Source organism: Heterocephalus glaber, unplaced genomic scaffold (assembly GCF_053883595.1).
Source record: "Heterocephalus glaber isolate CG9 unplaced genomic scaffold, H.glaber_assembly_v1.0 deba00001496, whole genome shotgun sequence".
In the NCBI taxonomy this organism is placed as follows: domain Eukaryota; kingdom Metazoa; phylum Chordata; class Mammalia; order Rodentia; family Bathyergidae; genus Heterocephalus; species Heterocephalus glaber.
This window is the reverse complement of record NW_028258319.1, coordinates 206473-226496: the sequence shown is the minus strand read 5'-3', so window position 1 is coordinate 226496 and position 20024 is coordinate 206473. Positions and strand designations below refer to the sequence as shown.

Below are 20024 nucleotides of genomic sequence, written 5' to 3'. Positions count from 1 at the left end.
TTTCTTTTAGGGCTTGGAATATGTCACTCCAAGCTTTTCTTGCCTTGATGGCTTGTGTTGAGAAGTCTGCTGTGATTCTGATGGGCTTTCCTTTGTATGTGATTTGTTTCTTTTCTCTGACTGCTTGGAGAACTTTGTTCTTCTGTTGTGTTTCTGGAATCTTAACAATTATATGCTTATGTGTAGATTTTTTTGGATCAAGGCTATTTGGGGGTCCTATATGCCTTACTTATCTGTATGTCAAGCTCTTTTCCCCTGCTTGGGAAGTTTTCTGCCATTATTTCTGTGAAGAGATTTTTTATGTCATCTCCACGCTCTCCTATTTCTTCATTGAGCCCAATCAGTCTTATGTTATTCTTCTTTGCATCATCTAGCAGCTGCTGGATTGATTTCTCATGTTCCCTTATAATTTTGAAGCAATGTTTCTTTTCCTGGTTACTAATTGCAATCTTATCTTCTATATCTGAAATTCTGTCCTCACATTGGCTCATTTTTGTTGTATAGACTTTCAGTGGAGTTTTTCATGTCCTGGAAATCTATTTGCATCTGTTTTATGGATTCCATTTGTTTCTTATATTGGGATTCCATCATGTTCCTGAGCTCCTCTCTAGATTTCTTAATCATGTCTTGTACTAGGGGCACAATTTCTCCTGTTATCTGAGAAATTATTTCTGATTTCATTCTTTCCAGATCCCCTTTTGTTGCCAGTTCAGTGGGTCCAGGTGGTTGAGTATCAGAGTGTTCCATCTCATTTCCCTCTGGGGTTTCTGTAGGTGATATGAAAGTCTGGTTTTGAGACTTATTTACTTGTTTTCTCATTTCGACTGGGGCGGGGGGCCGTTAGCGGCTGCAGGGATTACCTCCTCTGAGCTGGGAGAGGTGGGACAGGGGCCGGGAGCAGTGGTAGGGATGGTGACCTAAAAGCCCTTTCCTGTGGGCTGGGAGCAGCGGGAGGGATGGTGGCCGGGAAACCCCTTCCTCTGGACCAGGAGCAGTGGGACGGCGGCTCAGAAGCCCCTACCTCTGGGCCGGTAGTGGTGGGGAGGGATGGTGGCCCGGAAGCCCCTTCCTTTGGGCCAGGAGCAGTGGGAGAGAAGGTGGCCCAAAAGCTCTTTCTTCTGGGCTGGGAGCAGCGGGAGGGATGGTGAGCGGGAAGCCCCTTCCTCTAGACCAGGAGCAGTGGGACGGCGGCTCAGAAGCCCCTGCCTCTGGGGCGGGAGCAGCGGGACTCAGTACCTTCGTCTGGTGGTCTGGTGTCCTCTGCGTCTTTGTAGTGTGGAACCAGGTGGCTGCCTGTGTGCAGCGGGGTGATTTGGCGTCTTCCGCGCGACTCAGTTCCTTGGTAGGGCTTGCACAGACCTGCCTGTCTGCAGCGGGCTGAGTCGGCGTGTTCTGTGCGACTCTGTGGGATTCTTGATGTCAAGACAGGCCTCGTACAGCTCCTCTGAGGCCCTGGCGGTGGCGGGCGCGGCGGCTTGGTTTCAGTTGGTCCTGTGTGCCTTGTGGCTTGTGCTTCCTGTTCGGGCTGGGCGTGGGCGGGGTGCACCCGGGCTCCTCTCGCGCTACCTGGCGACTTGGCCCTGCGTGGCAGAGTTGTGCGCAGGAACAGCTGCTCCCTCTCCGGCTGAGTGCAGAATCCTTTTCTGATCATTTCTGACTTGAAGTTCACTTTGTCTGGAAATACAACAGCTATTCCTGCTTGTTTTTGGCGTCCCATTGCATGGACCGTTGTTTTCCATCATTTGATTTTTAGGCTGAATTTCTTTTTGGATTAAATGTGTTTCTTGTATATAGCATGCTGTTGGGTTTTGTTTTCTAATCCAGTTAGCCAGTCTGTGTCTTTTGATTGGAGAGTTGAGACCATTCACTTTGAGAGTTAGTATTGAAAAGTGTTCCTTCTACTTAACTGCTCATCTTGCCTGGTGTATTCATGCTGTTAGACTTGTTGGTATTGTTAGCTTCATTGTCTCTTTCTAGGATATGCTTGAACATTTTTTGGAGTGCTGGTTTGTTGGTCATCAATTTTTTAATGTGCTTTTTGTCATGGGAAGGCCTTATTTCTCTATCAATTTTAAAGGATAGTTTTGCGAGATATATCAGTCTTAGTTGGTAGTTGTTTTCTTTTAGGGCCTAAAGTACTTCACTCTAAGCTCTACTGGCCTTTAGCATTTGTGTTTAGAAGTATACTGTAATTCTTTTAGGATTACCTTTATAAGTGATTTGTTGCTTTTCTCTAACAGCTTTTAATATTGTGTCATAGTATTGGACTTCGACTATGATATGTGATGGAGAAGTCCTCTGTGTCTATTTGAGATTCCATCTCCCTTACTTACCAGTATGTTGAGTTCTTTTCCCATATTTGGAAAGTTCTCTGCAAACAGATTTTTTTTTTTGTCAGTGTACCTAGATAGATCCTGTCTCAAAAATAAAAAAGAACTTAGGATGTAGCTTAGTGTGAAGGCCTGGGTTCAGTCCCCAATACTAAAAAAAAAAAGAAAAAAAGTCTGACGTACTATTACCAAATAGTAAATATATGAGGGTATTTTAAAGGTGTTTTAATATAAGGAAATTTATTGCTATTCTTATGTGTAATTGGAGGAAAAGGATAATGCAGTATAGTTTGATCTAAGTTACTACTAGTTTCTAGTTAAATTATTTTAAAAATGATAAGGAATAGTTTTATTGTAGAATAGGAAAATATGCTTAATTACTAACTAATATCATTTTTGAAAGGAAAATACCTTTTAATACTGGTCACTTTTAATATTTAATTTAACTCTAATTCATTGTTGCTACTCAGTGTGGTCTGGGGATTGGTGTCAGTTCATGAATTGCTTGTTACTGATCTGTCAAGACATAAGTAGAGAAATTGAGAGGAAGTATTTGGAAGTTTTCTATGAGTTTGACAGAATAATATTTTTTTTCGAACTTGAAAGCAAACATTTAGGCCTATAGTTTGTATTTTGGAGTTACACTTTTTAAATTTCATTTTACTACTTTAAAAAGTTACTTATTATTAATCTTTATAAGTACTTTAATAAAGTTTTAGTTTATGATGAATTGAAAATAGGAAAAACTAGTTGTTTACCATAGTTTGAGCAGCATTATTCTAAATATACACTGATATAAGAGTAAATATTTAATTTTATAATTAAATATTTGAAAGAGACAAATGTATCACAATTCATGGATGATGATGTGATAGTGTTATATACTGAGAAGAGCCAGATGTCTTCTAGAAACTGCTGTAGGTAATAAAATTCAGTAACTTGGTCACAGATTTGGAAAACTGTTTTTCAGTTTTATTATAATCAAATTGTAAACTTTTTTTTTTTTTGGTACTGGGGATTGAACTTTGGACCTTGTGCTTGCAAAGCAGTAGGTGGCACCACTGAGCTAAATCCCTGGCCCAAAGTGTAAAATTTTTATGTAGAGCGTAAGCTCACCAGCCCCAGTTCCACTGAGGGCTGGTCCCTCAGCCCTGCCTCGCCACCGCCAGGGCAGACCCTAAATATGCCAATCTTCCCGGCATTGCAAGAAAGGAGCCAGATGTTTAGGAAACCAGCGACCTGCCTGAGGATTATCAAGCAGAGTTTGATGCGGAGGAGTTGACGAGCACAAGTGTGGAGCACATCATTGTCAATCCCAATGCTGCCTATGACAAGTTCAAGGACAAGAGAGTGGGGACAAAGGGACTTGATTTCTCAGATCTCATTGGAAAAACTAAGAGGACAGGATATGAATCTGGAGAATATGAGATGCTTGGAGAGGGCCTGGGAGTGAAGGAGACACCTCAGCAAAAGTACCAGCGACTACTGCATGAGGTCCAAGAGTTGACAACTGAAGTTGAGAAAATCAAGACAACAGTGAACGAGTCAGCCATGGAGGAGAAGCTAACCCCTGTGGTGCTGGCTAAGCAGCTGGCAGCCCTGAAACAGCAGCTGGTTGCTTCCCACCTGGAGAAGCTCCTAGGTCCAGATGCCATGATCAACCTCACTGACCCTGACAGAGCTCTGGCTAAGCGCCTACTGCTGCAGCTGGAAACAACAAAGAACAGCAAGGGGAGTTCAGGGGGAAAGACCACCAGTGGAAACCCTCTAGATAGCAACCTTGTCACTTATGAACTACATTCTCGGCCTGAACAGGACAAGTTCTCTCAAGCTGCCAAAGTTGCAGAACTTGAGAAGCGGCTAACACAGCTGGAGGCAACTGTCCGCTGTGATCAGGATGCTCAATCCCCTTTCTGCAGGTCTGCAGGGAGCCTGTCTTATGGAGACTGTAGAGCTGTTACAGGCAAAGGTGAGTGCCCTGGACCTTGCAGTTTTGGACCAAGTGGAGGCTCGGCTACAGAGTATCCTGGGAAAGGTGAATGAGATTGCCAAGCAAAACGCCTCTGTGGAGGATGCAGATACACAGAGCAAGGTGCACCAACTATATTAAACCATACAGCGCTGGAGCCCCGTAGCCTCCATCCTTCCTGAGCTGGTGCAGAGACTTGTTACCATCAAGCAGCTGCACGAGCAAGCCATGCAGTTTGGCCAGCTGTTGACACACTTAGATACCACCCAGCAGATGATTGCCAGTTCCCTCAAGGACAATGCTATCCTTTTGACCCAAGTACAGACAACCATGCATGAAAACCTGGCTGCGGTTGAGGGGAACTTCGCCAGCATTGATGAGCGGATGAAGAAGCTGGGAAAGTGAGCACCTTTAGGAGGTGGAGAACAGGGATAACCCCTGCCTCTCTGAACTCTCTTAACAGCTTATACAGGGTTTCCCCTTCATTGTAACTTTCCCAGCCCCATCCTATTTGACACTGGGGGCAAGGGTTCTTCTTGCATGTGGGGTTTACACCCCTCCCCTGATGAACAGAGTGGTAGTTGGGGCATATTAGATGTGGTCTCCCCTCAGGCCGTGGGGATAAGGACATGGACTTAATCATATGCCAGCTCATGTCCAATACTGCTTTGCCTGGTATAGGGGAGGATTGAGTCCTTGTCCTCCAACACAACTTCTTTGGTTGACTATAATAGTGTACAACTGTTTCTGACCATTAAATGCTGTTGTACTCTGAAAAAAAAGAAAAAAAAAAAAGAAAAAATTTTTATGTAGAATAAAATCTAGCAGAAATGCCAGTGATTTGTCAGCATTTTAGGAAATGGGTACAACAGAAAGAGGTCTGAAATGTTCATATTTTGAGAACTTAGAACAGCTTTATTTTTTTTGAAACTTTGTTGAGAATATCGTTAAATAAACACTGTATGCCATGAGTGGACTTTTTAATGAAAATGTTTTTTTTTTCTTGGTACTGGGGATCGAACTCGGGACTTTGTGCTTGTGAGGCAGGTGCTGGAACTACTGAGCTAAATCCCCGGCCTTAAAGTAAATGCTAATATGTATTTTTTTTATTTAATGACTTTAAAGTCTCCTTTAGATGAAATAATTTTCCTTTAAAATTATTGTTTTAGAAAACAGAATCTTGGCAGTACCTTCCTCAAGAAATAAACTCTTCTCAAACTTTGGATGCATCTCAGACGGGGATTAATGTGAAACTGAAAGGAAATGAAGTGACAAACTTTCCCTCTCTGGAGAAAGGTGTATTGATCCAATCAGAAGATCAAGTAAAGGAACCAAACAGAGATCTTCTGTGTTCTCCATTGCTAGGTAATGTTCCTTACATTTTAAATGAGAAGTAATACCTCACATTGTTGTAAAACAACTTGGGCGGACTGCTAAGTCCTATTCTCAATTAAATCCTTTTTGAATCGAGGAGCTCTGTAAAGGCATACTAAGGGAAATTAGCTTATTTCTAGTTTTCTGCACTGGCTATCTTGTCTAGTTATATTAAATGTGCAGTTGCCCCTCACTTTTTCACACCCTACTGCTCATGAAAGGGAGAAAGATGATGACTTCATCTGAAGAGGTATGCCCCATTAGTCCTGAACTGGCAGAGTTGTTTTTGGGTAAATCATATATTGTCCTTTGACTTGTTTGCTCAGCAGTAGAGACTCCATATTCCCTAAAAAGCAAAAAATAAATATCCATACTTACTTCATTTTATTCTTAGAATTAATTAAAACTTCTGATATCCTCAGGTTTGAGACCAAAAACTGAGAGAGTCTGAAGTAGATCTGACTGATATCCTTTGCTTAGAGAATAATTCATTAGCTCTTTACAAAAGATAAACTTTAAATGTCTTTCATATTATCAAGATGTTCAACCATAGAAATGGTTTTAAAGAATTTTGTAGAGAAGCGTGACTAGAACTTGTCTTAATTACTCTTTTCTTGTTGCTCGACAAAATACCCAACACCCAAAGTTAAAGAAGGAAAGGTTTTCTTAGTTCAAAGTTTATAGAGATTTCAGTACATAATTGGCTGGCTCCAAGGCAGGGTGGTATGGCAGGCAGGCATCATAGAGGAGAAACAGTTCATGGCAGGCAAAAGGCAGCAAAGCAGTGAAGTAGCAATCAGCAAGTGACAACTCTCTTTCTGTCCTTTATATTTTATCCAGGCTATACACTCTTAGGGTGGTTAGCACTCAGACCTAGGGAGGGTCTTACCATTATCCACTCCCAGAACTATGCCAAACCAATCAGTGGACTAATTTAGTAATCACATACCCTTGATCCCAGCATCACACACTTAATCTCAGATCAAATACTTTAGATCCAGCCACTTCTGAAAAGCCCCACCTATGACCGCATGAGGCTTTGAGGGGACAGCTAGATACAAGCCATAACAGGACTTAATTCAGCAAGTTCTTTTCAAGCATAATTTAATATTGTCCAAATCAAGGTATTATTCCGTGATGTGAGTCACTAAAGTCAACTTTAGGCCCACATTGGAAAAAAAATACTAACAAAATTAGATTACTTTTGTGGGAAAAGATGGCTATCATAGTAGATGAAAGAGAAAACTTTGAAGGGCTGTTATGCTAAGAGTATGTATGTATGTATGTTACATATCCAAGAGTGTTCTAAAAGAGGATATATAACAACAACAACAACACCACAAAGTGAGTTTATGTCATGGCAGAATGTCAAGGTAAATTCTGTAATAGAAAGATTTTAACACTGGGTAAGAGATTGTACTGTGTAACTTCTAAAATAGATAAAAGTAGAACCTTTAAAATTATTAGATATCTAGATCTGATGGGTAAGGAAATTCAGTTGTTGGTGTTTTGTTGTCCATAAATAATATCCTTGTGGTATTCAGGCCCTCACCAATGGCAAATGTCATTGATGAGGACTGGTGCCAGAATGGTTAGATGAAAGAGATGTCCAGGCTGCCAGCAGCTCTCCTAATGGGACAAAAGCAGTTGAAAGCTGAAAGAAAAAGACATCGTTGGTAAGATAGATATTCAACCTTCCCAACAGTCAGACATATGCATATGCTGTGCATTTTAGAGTTATTAAATATAATTTTGGCCTGCACCTTTAGCAAATACATTTTTTCCGTTTTCCTTGTTTAACTCTCTAGCTCCATCTTGAAATATTCTTAACATATTTTATAGCAAGGAGATATTGAAAGGTATCTTATAACTTATTACTTATTATTTCTTAGTTATACTTAAATAGTTATTTGAGATAATAAAGATTCTTGTAGGTTCTGAAACGGTTAGGGATAACTCATAATTTTTTGTTTTTTGTTTTTTGAAATAGAGTATCTCTATGTACAGTGTTACCTTGGTTCATGAACTTAATTCTTTCCATGATTCTGGTTGCAAAATAAATTGGATGACAACTGATTCAGTGGTTAGGTTCAATGTTGACTTTATGGGGAAATTTGATTCAGTTCTTATCCAGTTTGGTTTGTGACCAGACTTGTGGAAAAAATTGTTTTTGGACTGAGGTACCATTGTAGTTCAGGCTGGTTTTGAACTCACTATGTAGCCCAGGTGTGCATCGAACACGTTGCAGTCTTCCTGCCTCAGCCTCCTGCCTTGGATTACAGGTGTGTGCCAGTATGGCTGGCTGTTTTTATATTTTTTTGTTTTTTAAAGAAAAGACTCAGGCTCATTAAATGCTCAGCATATAGTTGATTGGAAACAATAAATTTGCTGTAGTTGTCCAAGATTTCTCTGTATAATATTAGTATATACTGTATCAAGTTGAAAACATAGTACTTGGTGATTATGTATATTAAAAAAACCTCATGATTCTTCTAAGAATAAATAATGTCTGTTTTGAAGGGTTAAAACTGATTTTTTAAGCCAAGGCCAAAGAGGAATCATGTCAGTTGTTGCTGGATGATAAAAATTATTATTATCAGTTTTTCAAGTTTGACTGATTTAGCACTTGATATTCTGATGATGACTCTGTTTGAGTTCTGCTAAGTGTAGCAGATAGTCTGTTTGGCATTGAAGATATAGCTGTAAATAAAGCAGACATAGAGTTGACAGTTTTAATGGGAATCAGACAGACTAAAGATTAAAACAAGAGTGTGAGGTATTATGATGGGTCTGAGACCAGTGGGAGAGCGAAAGTGCACTAAGTGAAGGGCAAGACACCGTGGTGCGCCCTGTGAACCTTTGGTTTACAGTAATTTCAGGGAGAATAGTGGTCAGAAGGTGGAGTCTGCACTTTGTGCACACTATTGTATACATTCCATTAAGAAAGTATACTATGGCAAAAAATGTTACATTCATACCGAAAAAGCAACTTAGTGAAACATCACTCATTAATTTAAATACAATGTGCCTGGTTTTCAAATAAAAGTTTGTTCTCATTAACATTTAGGTTTCTTTCTTTGTAGTTGTAGAAATGCTGTAAGGAATAAGTGCAAGTGCACTACCAGTGAGCTGTACTCTCAGGCCCTAGTTTGTGTATTTTTACAGACATTGTAAGCTGACAGGAAATCACAAGAATTTTTTTCTTTAAAGCAGCAGTTCTCAAATTTTTTGGGTAACAGACAACCTTTTCACATTATTGACAACATAAAATTACAACTCCAAAGAGTTTTTGTTAATGTGGGTTATTGATATTTCCCATATTAGAACTTAAAACCAAGAAATTAACGAAATTAATTCACTTAAAAATAACAACTGGCCCTTTGCATATTATCACAAAGTACATAGTTTCTAGAAGAATAAGTTTTCTAAAAGAAAAATACTTAGAGGTGGCCTTGTTTTACTTAATAATAATTCTAATATCTGACTTAGAAGATAGCAGGATTCTCATTTACTTCTGTCTTCAGTCTGTTGCTGTATCATACCTGATGTAGCCTCTGTTCCTGAATCTGATTCTTTTTAGGAGAATGAGAGTGAATAAAGCAAATGAAATTTTAATATTATTTTGAATACAATTTTTACTGTAGGTATTCCCTAAGAGTATCTTAAGTCTCAGGAATCTTTTAGATCACATTTTGATATAAAGTGTGCTGGTCTTTATATTACTTAAGATTTAAAGACATACTTATAACAGTTAAGAAACATTTAAATAGTTTAGCAGTTGCTGAAAAGAATGCTTTTGTTTAAATCACTCTGACACTTAAGCTATTTGAATGTATACATTTTAGTGCTTCTTAACTTTTGTAATCATGTTTCCTCATCTATAAAGTAGGTGTAATAGTATGACAACCTGTCCTTCAAGGTTGTCATTGAGGATTAAGTGAAATGAAATATTGTTTGTTAAGTATCTGGACCTTGTCAGGCTCAATAAATGGCAGCTGCTGTTGTTATATTATTATTCTAATGCTTATAGAAACTTCCGGATGGTAGCATATTTACATAAAGTGTTGACATGAGTAAGCTAAACAGTCCATTTTTAGATTGCTCACCATTTTTATATTTGAAACCTTACAGTCATACAGGATACCTTTGCTTCTCCTGATTTGCCTTTGCTGACATGTTTGACACAAGACCAGGATATTGGGCCTGATTCCTTCTTTCACCAAAGTGAACTAGATTTTGCACCTCTGAGGTAGGATGATTTATTTGCTTCTAACCTTTCTACTCTTTGCTGTTATATGTTGTTATTAATAGTAGTGACTTGATGTGAAGGTGGGGCTTTGGAGTTAGGGGTTAGATATCCTTAGCACAAGCCCTGAAAGTAACAAGACCCTAAATGATGCATACTAATTTGGTATGCTAATGTATATGTAAAGATGTACTAGGTGACTATAGTTTATTTAAAAATAGTTTCTACTTCGATTTTAGTTTAATGCATGGTAAAAGATATGGGTCTAGCTTTAATCTGTGACAGGTTGAAATCCAGTTTTTCTAGCACCATTTATTAAAGAGGCTGTCTTTCCTCCAGTGAGGGTGTTTGGCTCCTCTGTCAAAGATGAGGTGACTGAGTTTGTCTGGAGTTGTATGTGCATCTTCTAATCTATTCCACTGATCCTCGGGTCTTTTTTTTTTTTGCCAGTACCATGCTGTTTTTATCACAGTGGCTTTGTAGTATGGTTTCATGTTGGGGATTGTGATACCCCCATCATGTCTTTGTTGCCTAGAATTGCTTTTGCTGTTCTAGGTCTCTTCTGGTTATATGTGCACCCATGTTTATAGCGGTACAGTTTGTAATAGCTAAAACTTGGAAACAGCCCAATTGCCCATCAACTGGAGACTGGATAAAGAAGATGTGGTTTTTTAATATAATGGAGTGGTACTTAGCCATAAAGAATGAGAAACTAGAGTCATTTATAGCTAAATGGATGCACATTGAGGCCATACTCTTAAGTGAAATAAATAGGACACACATGTGTAAATACTGAATAGTTTCTTTGGTGTGAGAAACTGAAAGTGTAAATAAGATTCAAAATGTATAATAGATAATGTGAAACAGGAAGAAAAGGTCTAAAGGGGAAAAGGAAATGGGAGGAGTAGGGGAAAGGAAAAAATATGAGAAAATGAAAAAATGGAAACAAAGTCTTTGTAAATAGGGAAGGGTGGAGGGGTTGAAGGGAGGGCAGGGGAGTGAGGAAAAAATAAGAACCAAGATACATCATGTAAAGGTACAAATTCCCAAGGTTGAATGTTATCATATTGTATACTGAAAATGTGCCAATAAACTTAATGGAAAAAAAAAGTTTACAATGTATTCTAACATTTCAGGCATATTTTAATTATAAGGCGCACAAGATTTTCCTTTTTATACTCTGCATGTGTTGCAGTCATTCCTTTTTTCTCTCTCGCTCGCTTTCCCTCTGGGGGGAAAAATTATTTTTAGATTACTTACTTGTTCTGCACTCTCAGTTTGGTCAGCTATTATTGAGTCAAGTCTAGAGCTCTCTTTACCTTGTAATACATTTGAATATGAAGTAACAAGAGTTTTTTGGTTTTTTTTTGTACCAGGAATCAAACTCAGGGCCTTGTGTTTGCCAGGCAGGCACTGGGCCGCCTAGCTTCATCCCTGGCCACAAGATGTTTGTAATAGAAATTCCAAATTGATGTCCTTTAGAGTAATCATAATAAGAGAAAAGTGGAATTCTTGGAAACATATTTGAAATTGTCCGAGAATATAAATTTTTTCTTTTAGAAATGAAGCAAAAATATACCTTAAATTAGAAACTATAGATGTTTAGAAAGTAAAAGAAAACCCCTGTCTTTATGCTTTTTATTACTTTATAATCACTTTTATGAAAGGTGCTTTGCACAAATTAGATTGTCAGCCAGTGATTAAGTTACTATTGTATTAAATACAAATACTTTTGTATTTACTTTTCGGAGTAATCACTTCTTGAGTGGTTTTTACAAGCATAATAAATGAGCAGTAAATAATTAATGTGAGTTATATGAATACTAAATCATAGATGATAAACTAAACATTTACAGTAGTAAAGCTTAAAAGACTAGTTTGAATTTCTCATTTAAAGACCTTTTATGGTTATATGAAAATCAGAATCTATTGTTTCAGGAGAAGTCTGAGATAATATTAGGATCAGTGGCAGTGGTGATTGAGTTAGTTTACCTTCTGCTTACAGAAAATTTGCTTCCATCAATCATTAGCCACCTTAAAGGAATTTGAAATTACAACTTTGTTTTTTTTTTAACGCTTTCAAATAAACGTGATTTTAGTGAAGTACCAGTTTTGTGTTTTCATATTAATACTCAGAAGTTAAATGTTGTTTAGGTGTTATTTATGTATAATTATATATTTTCAGAGGAATTCCTGATAAGTCTGAAGACACTGAATGGTTTTCTCGACCATCGGAAGTTAGTGAAGCTTTATTCCAGGCTACCTTAGAAGTACCTTCAGACTTCGTTAACAGTTGCTTTAGCATATCCCAGCACTCACTTACAGGTAACACAACTGCTGCATCTCTGCACTCTTTTTTATCTTCTGAGCAAGAGAATAATGAAGACAGTGTTTTATCTGATACTGTCGATGAACTGAAAACCCCCCAAAATTATGATAATTATGATACTCTTTATTCACATATGTCATGGAAGACACAAAAATATTTACAGCAGCCAAAAAGCATTTTGGCTGATAAAGATCAAGTTTCATTTTCAACTTTATCTGATATAAGTGATGAAAATGGAGTTACTAAAAGAAGTTACAGTTTTGTTGCTTCTTCCTCAAATTTGCAGTGTTGGGAACCAGAGGCTTTACAGTTAGCAGTAGCATGTCTAACTAATAAGGACCTGGTTTCTTTTCCACATGATGCTGCTCCCCATAATAAAATGTCGGGTTCTTTCTTGCAGTGTTTGTTGGAAAGAAGAGGAAAGGGAGTTCCCTTGACCTCTGATAGTCATTATTTTAAGAGTGATTATTTAAGGGTACAAGCTGAGAAGCAAAACACAGATTCTTTGGAGGGTTATGAAAGAAATGAAGGTCTGCAGAAAGAATTATGCCAATGTTTTAAACAAAAGAAGACTAAAAATAATTTGTTATCTTCAGAGGTACACCCTAGAACTTCAGAGATAAAATGTATTAGGAACTTTATAGTTCCTGATAATTCTGTAAAAGTTTCAGAAGCACATATGCTCTCCAGGGGTCATGATCTATCTAAAATGGAGTCTTTTGGTGGTCCTCTTCAGACAGCTAAGTCCAACTTGAATGAGACATCAAAACAACTGTGTTTTCAAGAGGGAAGAAACCCAAAAGCAACTTCTGTTTTTGGTGAGGAAAATGTTAATGCTACTGAAAATGTAGCCTTGAGGCAGTTATTGCCTCTATTGAGCCTTCCAAGAAAGAGAGTACAGTAAGTGAAATCCAAACTGACATCAGTAAATCTTTAAAAGATAAAAGTCATGAGAGAGAACCAAAAAATCCAGATCTTTCCCCATTAAATTATTATAATGATGAAAGCTCATTCTTTGATAAGCTTAAGCATCCAAACTGTCAGTCTGGGGTGTTTGAACCAGCAGCTTCAGAACCTTTGTTGCATGTTGAAGATGATGTTGCTAGCTTTTTATATTGCTATCCAAATTTAAAATCACCCCCTAATACATGTCAGAAAATGCTCATTAAGCCACTTTCTGTGATTCCAGAGCTTAAGTCACCTGCTTCTTTATGTGAAAAACCTTACAGTCAGGCTGTTGACAAAACACAGTCAGCTTTATTTCAGTGCGATTTATACAATGAACCATTTCTTCCCATTGAGAAGATAAAGTCTGTTTCTACTATTGACCTTGCAGAGAAGGTGGTCTCTTCAAACATTATTTACTCCATGAAACTATCAGCTTCAGATTCTTTGGTTTCACAGGATTTAAAGCGGCAAAGCTTTGAAGAAGTTGCAGATTCCTCAGACTGTAATTTGGGTAAAGACATAAACTCTGGTGATGCCATTCAAGGCCCACCTGAAGCTGTAGGAAGCAGCTTTTCAGCAAACTTTGTGGCATGTGATGCAAAATCAGAAGATACTTTACCACTGACTGGTGATGCATCATTAATTACAGTTGGCCAAGAGACCTTGCTGAAAGCTGACAGAGGCCAAGGTGAAATTCTTTGGTCTATGGGAGCTGAGTCCAGTTTTACTATACATACAATTATGCAAAATGACTCCTGTTTTGTAGAGGGCCTGCAGGGGAAGGCCGAGTCTGATGTCATAACGCTGGACAATGATACTGAGTGCTGTAGCCTAGATGAAAAAGCTGTTGTGTCCAGTGAAGGAGTTGCTGAGCTACGAAGAGAGGTGAGATACAAGAAAGTAATGGTTGTGGGAAATGTGGTCTTTTCCAGTATTGTTTCAGGAAATAGTATTTTTTTTTAATTTTAATTTTTTATTATTACATGTTTGCAGTACACAGTGATTACATTCCTCTTGGGAAGTTGATACATGAACATAATGTATTATTTGTTTTTACTTTGTTTTTTACTATTTCCCAGACATGTGATCAATATGATGTGACTGATGAGTGTGTTGACTTAGCAACTTTAGAAGATTTGCTTGATGATCTTTGTGACAGCTCCTTGCACTTGGAACCCACTTTACAACAACCATCTGAGGAGGACAGCAATTTTGAAAAGCTTGTAAGTTTATCTACTTGCCATTTCTCATGGGTGGGGAAGGAATATTTTAGTTACAAAATGGTAATGAAAGTAAAAGGCCCATTGGGGCTGGGGATTAAGCTCAGTTGCACCGCTCCTGCCTTGCAAGTGCAAGGACCTGAGTTCAATTCCTGGTACCAAAAAAAGGCCCATTTATATTTCCTAATATCAACTTTTGATTTAAAACCACATCTTCATCAGATATCCAGGAATATGCTTCATTAATTATTACAAGTTGGCATAAAGGAAGTGTTTGTTTCACAGACTGTAAGACTTAGTGAGTTCTGTTGGTGTCTTTGCAAGGTCATCTTTTGGAGCTTCTGCACCTTTTTTTTGGTACTGGGGATTGAACTCGGGACCTTGTGCTTGCAAAGCAGGCGGCAGAACCACTGAGCTAAATTCCCGGTCCTGCACCTTTTAACGTGAAGCATCTTTGAGGAGTGGTGCAACAGGTTTCTCCTTGATTTTGATAGCAGCATATAATAAAATCCTATGTTAATACACCTTATTTTGGCCACATGTATGTAAATATTATGTAAGGTTTGAGCCTTACTTTTGTTTTCTTTCAGTTTCGTATGGTTCTTTTCTTTGACACACTTCACAGGCCTATAGTTTCTTCTCAAGACTTAAAACGCTAGCTCTGTGTGATTTTCACCTTTATTTTGATATTTATTTTAATTTAATTTTTTTTTGGTACTGGGTATCGAACTCGGGACCTTGCACTTGTGAGGCAAGTGGTGTCACCTTTATTTTTAAACCTGAGTTAGGCCTTTATAGTATTTTGCATGAAGCTTTTGGGAAACATTGTAATCATGTCAAATTCAGCTTGAAACAATTCATTATTTTTCCTCATATCAGATACTTTGGAGATTCCCAAGTTCTCACAGAAATGTAGTCATTTTTCTAGTTTCTTAATCATCTTTCGTTCTTTCTTCATTGTTAATTTTCAAATAGTAATGAAGATTTGATTTCTTTAAATATTCCCCCCTCTTTTCCTAAATTTTCTTTTGTATTAGCTACTCCCCAAAATTCTGTATTTTAAAATGGATATAATGAAATTTTATTGCATTCAAGATTGTAATAGTTTTTTTCATCCCACATTTGGAAGCCATGGGAAGAACTTAAAATAAAACACACATCTCTATCACAGGTATCTGTCACACATATATAGACATAAATGAGCTATACTTCAAAATGTTTTTCTTTTTTTTTTGGTATCGGGGATCGAACTTGGGTTCTTGCACTTGTGAGGCAGGCTGCAGAACCACTGAGCTAAATCCCTGGCCCAAAATGTTTTTCTTTTAGGAGTAGGATAATTCAAAAACCTAAAACTTTGTACTATGTGTAGAGCAGGGCTTCTCATCACTGGTATCATTTTGGACTGGATAATTCTTTGTCCTGGAGGCTGTACTATGTATTTTATGATGTTCTGCAGTATCTCTGATTTTTTACTTACTGGATACCACCAGCCTTCCTCCCCCAGTTGATGATAGTAAAAAAATGTCTCCTGGCATTGCCAAGTGTTCTTTTAATGGGGTACAAGATCATTAGGTGAGGACCAGTGGTCCAGAGAAACCTGTATGGACAGTAGCTGTAGAATATTCATTTCTATACCCTGCAAACTTCCTGAGAATTGAAAATAGAGGACAGTTTTTTTGGGGGAGGTGGTACCAGGGATCGAACTCAGGACCTTGCACTTGCGAGGCAGGCTGTGGAACCGCTGAACTAAATCCCCGGCCCTTTCTGTTTTTTTAAAAGTGGACAATTTAAAATCCTTCCTGAGACAGCATAGCTGGACTAATCTTTTCAGGGAGATAAAAGTGCTGTATTGTTTTTTGTGAGTATACTGTAAATTTGGGGAAAAGTTAGCATATTTATGATTTATGTCATGAATAATGGCTTCTAATTTCTGTTCTATCACTTACTGGAATTTGATGGAACTTTAGGAACTTTTTTCAGAAGTTATATCAATTCATATTCCCTACTTCCTTTTTTTTAAAGACAGGGTCTCACTAAGTAGTTCAGGCTGGCTTTGAATTCATATCAATCTTCCTTTTAGCCTCCTGAGTACTGGGAATATAGTCATGCACCACCATGCTCAACCTCCTATTACTTTTGTTTCAAGAAGTTCAAGGACTTAAGAGTTTTGGTACTTGTCATTCTTACAGCTCTTTGATGCTTGTATTTTTCTTCTATTTGTGTCTAAAAATATTCTTGATCTGTCTGTCTTTTGTATTCTTTCCTCCCCACAACACCCTTTTTCCCTAAGAAAATTCTTGAGGTCATCCAGAATAAAACTGTGGTTAACATCCTTCAATGATTATTAATATAAGGAGCAAACTAGGTAACAGAAAATTTCTAGCCCTATCATAGAATGTTTTATAAGTCAGTTTTCTAAACCCATAGAATGATTTGTAGAATCTTCTTAGAGTTGACCAAACATGGTATGTATGACCTGTGTATGAATTTGGGAGGTTGATAATATGATCTCAAGTAACTGTTAATAACTCTTTAGTGTTCATTTTTATAATAATGAGGTTTGATTTTTAGTAATTAAAGTATACAATTAATATAATTGTATTTTCTTTATTTCTTTTCACTTTTCATAGGTAGGTCATTCTAATCTGGGCATTAATCAGTCTTTTTCATCTGTATTGCCTCCATTTATTCTTCATGAGCCAACCCGAGAGTCAGAACATCGTTCTTCAAATCTCAGAATGTTGCGATTCTCTCCTGACACTGTCCCAAAGAGTCTCAAACATTTATCAGGTATGTAGAAATAAGAGGTATTAAATGTCCTCCTTACAGCTTATGGAAAATATCTTGCTGTGCCTTTCTAGCAATTTGACCAGATTAAAGGATCCTAGAACTGGACACCATTCTTCTCTTTCTCTTAGCTATCAGTACAGGTTCTTTGGCCATATTTTCAGGCCTGTGAAACTTAGATTGAGAGTTACATGCTGGTTCTGAGGCCTTCAGACATGGATTGAGCCGTGCCACCAGCTTTCCTAGGCTGACAGTATTCTAAAATCATCATCTCTAATCTCAGCTTTCTTCTCAGAATTACCTATCATCACTTACTCATCACTTTAGAATAAATTCTGAATATTCACTGAGCTACTCCTTAAATCTTACTAACCTGTTCTCTACAGCTTGCCACCTGCCTTAGCAGATAATTTTGCTTTCTGCCTCAAAATTGATCCCTCTCAATTTCTTCTTTACTAGATTAATTACATGTATTCTTTTTTGTGTTTATATTGTTTTTGCTTTTTTGAGACAAAAGTCTCACTGTGTAGTTCAGGCTGGGCTTAAACTCAGTATATAGTCCAGGCTGGGCTTGAACTTGCTGCGACCCTCCTGCCTCAGCCTCCTGAGTGCTGAGATTAATGGCTTGTGCCACCATGCCCAGTTTGTATCCACTCATGTCCTCTTGAGAACAATTAATTCATTTTCCCCTTCAAGTCACATAAAATACTCATCTAAGAAAAGATCCCATGGTCTAAGACTGTCTTATGGTCTGGATGTTTATTTCTTCCCAAATTACGTATGTTGAAATTCTCATTCCAAAGATGCTTGTATTAGGAGGTGGAGCCTTTGGGAAGTAACTAGGTCATGAGGGTTCTTAGTGCCAATTATTAGAAAAACTTTGCCTCTTTCACCATGTGAACACACTGTAAGGTAGTGTTTTTCTTTGAGGGATGGGCCCTCCCCAAACCCTGAATCATTCAGCACCTTCATCTTATATCAGTACTTGTTCCTTTTTATTCTCCAATAATAGTCTGTTATGTGTATATATCACATTTGTTTGTCTCTTCAACAGTTGATGGCAATAACCACTTGGCTTTTATGTGTATAATGCTGCTATGAACAGTCATGTGTGAACTTTTGTTAGGCATGTTTTCCTTTCTTTTTCATATATATGAGTAGCATTACTGGCTCATGGAACTTTATTGATTGATTTGAGGAACTAGTAAATTGTTTTCAAAGTATATGTAGTATATTGCATTCTGGCCAGCAATGTGAGTATTTCAGTTTATCCATGTCCTTTACAACACTAATTTCCTGTCTTTCTGATTATAGACACACTTTTGGCTAAGATATATTTTCTTGTGGTTTTGATTTACATTTCCTTAGTGGCTAATACGGTTGAGCATCTTTTCTTGTGTTTATTGGCCATTTGTATATCTTTTTTTTCAAGTGCTTAATATTTATTTATTTATTTATTTTGGTACCAGGGAACTTGGGTCCCTCCGCTTGTGAGGCAGGTGGCAGAACCACTGAGCTAAATCCCTGGCCCCCATTTGTATATCTTTAAAGAAACGTCAATGGAGCTCCTTTGCCCACTTTTAAATTGGGTTATTTATCTTTTTATTATGGTGTAAGTGTTTTTTGCATATTCTGAATACAGGTCTCTTGTTTGGTGTGTTATTTGCAAAAAATGTTTCCTACTCTGTGGGTTAAAAAAACCCAACTTATTTCATGGTATTGACTATACCACAATGTTTTTAGTTTTTTTGTTTTATTTTGGTACCAGGAATTGATAACATTTTTAGTTTTGTTTTTAATTATTATTTTATTTTATTTTATGTTTTTAGTTTTGATGAAATCCACTTCTCATTTTTTTTTAATTTTTATTTTATTTTTTCCCCATTAACTTTATTGGTACATTTTAGGTATAAAATACAGTTACATTCATCATTGGGCTCTTGCACCATTACATGAGTCTCTTGGTTCTTATTTTTATTCCCCTTCCCTTGCCCTCCCTTTACCCCCTCCACCCTTCCCTATTTGCAAAGACCTTGTTTCCATTTTTTTCCTCTTCTCATATTTTTTCCTTTCCCTTTTTTCCCTTCCCCTACCCCTCCCAATTCCCCTGCTCTTTTAGACCTTTTCTTCCTGTTACACAATATCAGTTATACATTTTTAAAATTACAGTATTAAGATCTAGGAGACATTACCACAGATTTTACAGAATTTAAAAGGGTACAGAAAGCATATTACAAAAATCTGTTTTGAAATAAATTTGACAACTTCTAAGAAGTACCTTGGAAGACAAATTAATAAAACTAACTCTGGAGGAAATATAAGATTTGAATAGCACCTATTAAAGAAAGTATATTCCTAGCTTGAAAACCTACCTATATGACAATAGCAGGCTCATAAACATTTTAACTGATAAATTATATCAAACAATTAAAGCAGAAAAAAGAAGGAACACTTCTCCCCTCATTTTAGGAACTTAGCATTGTGCTAATCCTAAAACTGGATAAAGATAATAGAAGAATAAAGTATGAACATAGATAGAAATTTGTTTAACAAAACAAACTATTAGAAGTCAGATGTGGCAGTATGTAGAAAGTGGTTTTATTATAGGGATGGCAGTGTGGGTTCAGCATTGGAAGATCCACCCCCAAAAGTCATCATTTTAACAAAGGAAAGGAGAAAGCCATATGATCCTGTCACTAGTTGGAGAAAAAGTATTGGACTAAATTCCACAGCTGTTCATGGTAAAAGCTATCAGGAGACTAGAAGTAGAACAGAACCTTCTCAACAGATTAAAGACATGTATTCCATACTTTCAGCGAGA

General features: G+C 37.5%; 1 protein-coding gene and 1 pseudogene across 6 annotated transcripts in view; both read left to right on the top strand.

Annotated features, from left to right (window-relative positions):
* The window catches only part of Alms1 (ALMS1 centrosome and basal body associated protein), a 155625-nt gene that overhangs the window by 6415 nt on the left and 129186 nt on the right, over positions 1 to 20024 (top strand). For all 6 annotated transcript variants that reach the window (XR_002396725.2, XM_087184358.1, XM_013074060.3 and 3 more), the window contains exons 2-7: positions 5469 to 5664; positions 9805 to 9922; positions 12105 to 12244; positions 13963 to 14081; positions 14276 to 14419; positions 17047 to 17206. Coding sequence is in view for 5 of the 6 variants with exons in the window: in XM_087184358.1 (XP_087040484.1) it covers positions 5469 to 5664; positions 9805 to 9922; positions 12105 to 12244; positions 13963 to 14081; positions 14276 to 14419; positions 17047 to 17206 (877 nt within the window). In the remaining variant the exon portion in view is untranslated. The remainder of the gene's footprint in view (positions 1 to 5468; positions 5665 to 9804; positions 9923 to 12104; positions 12245 to 13962; positions 14082 to 14275; positions 14420 to 17046; positions 17207 to 20024) is intronic.
* LOC106009816 (dynactin subunit 2 pseudogene) lies at positions 3076 to 5380 on the top strand (annotated as a pseudogene).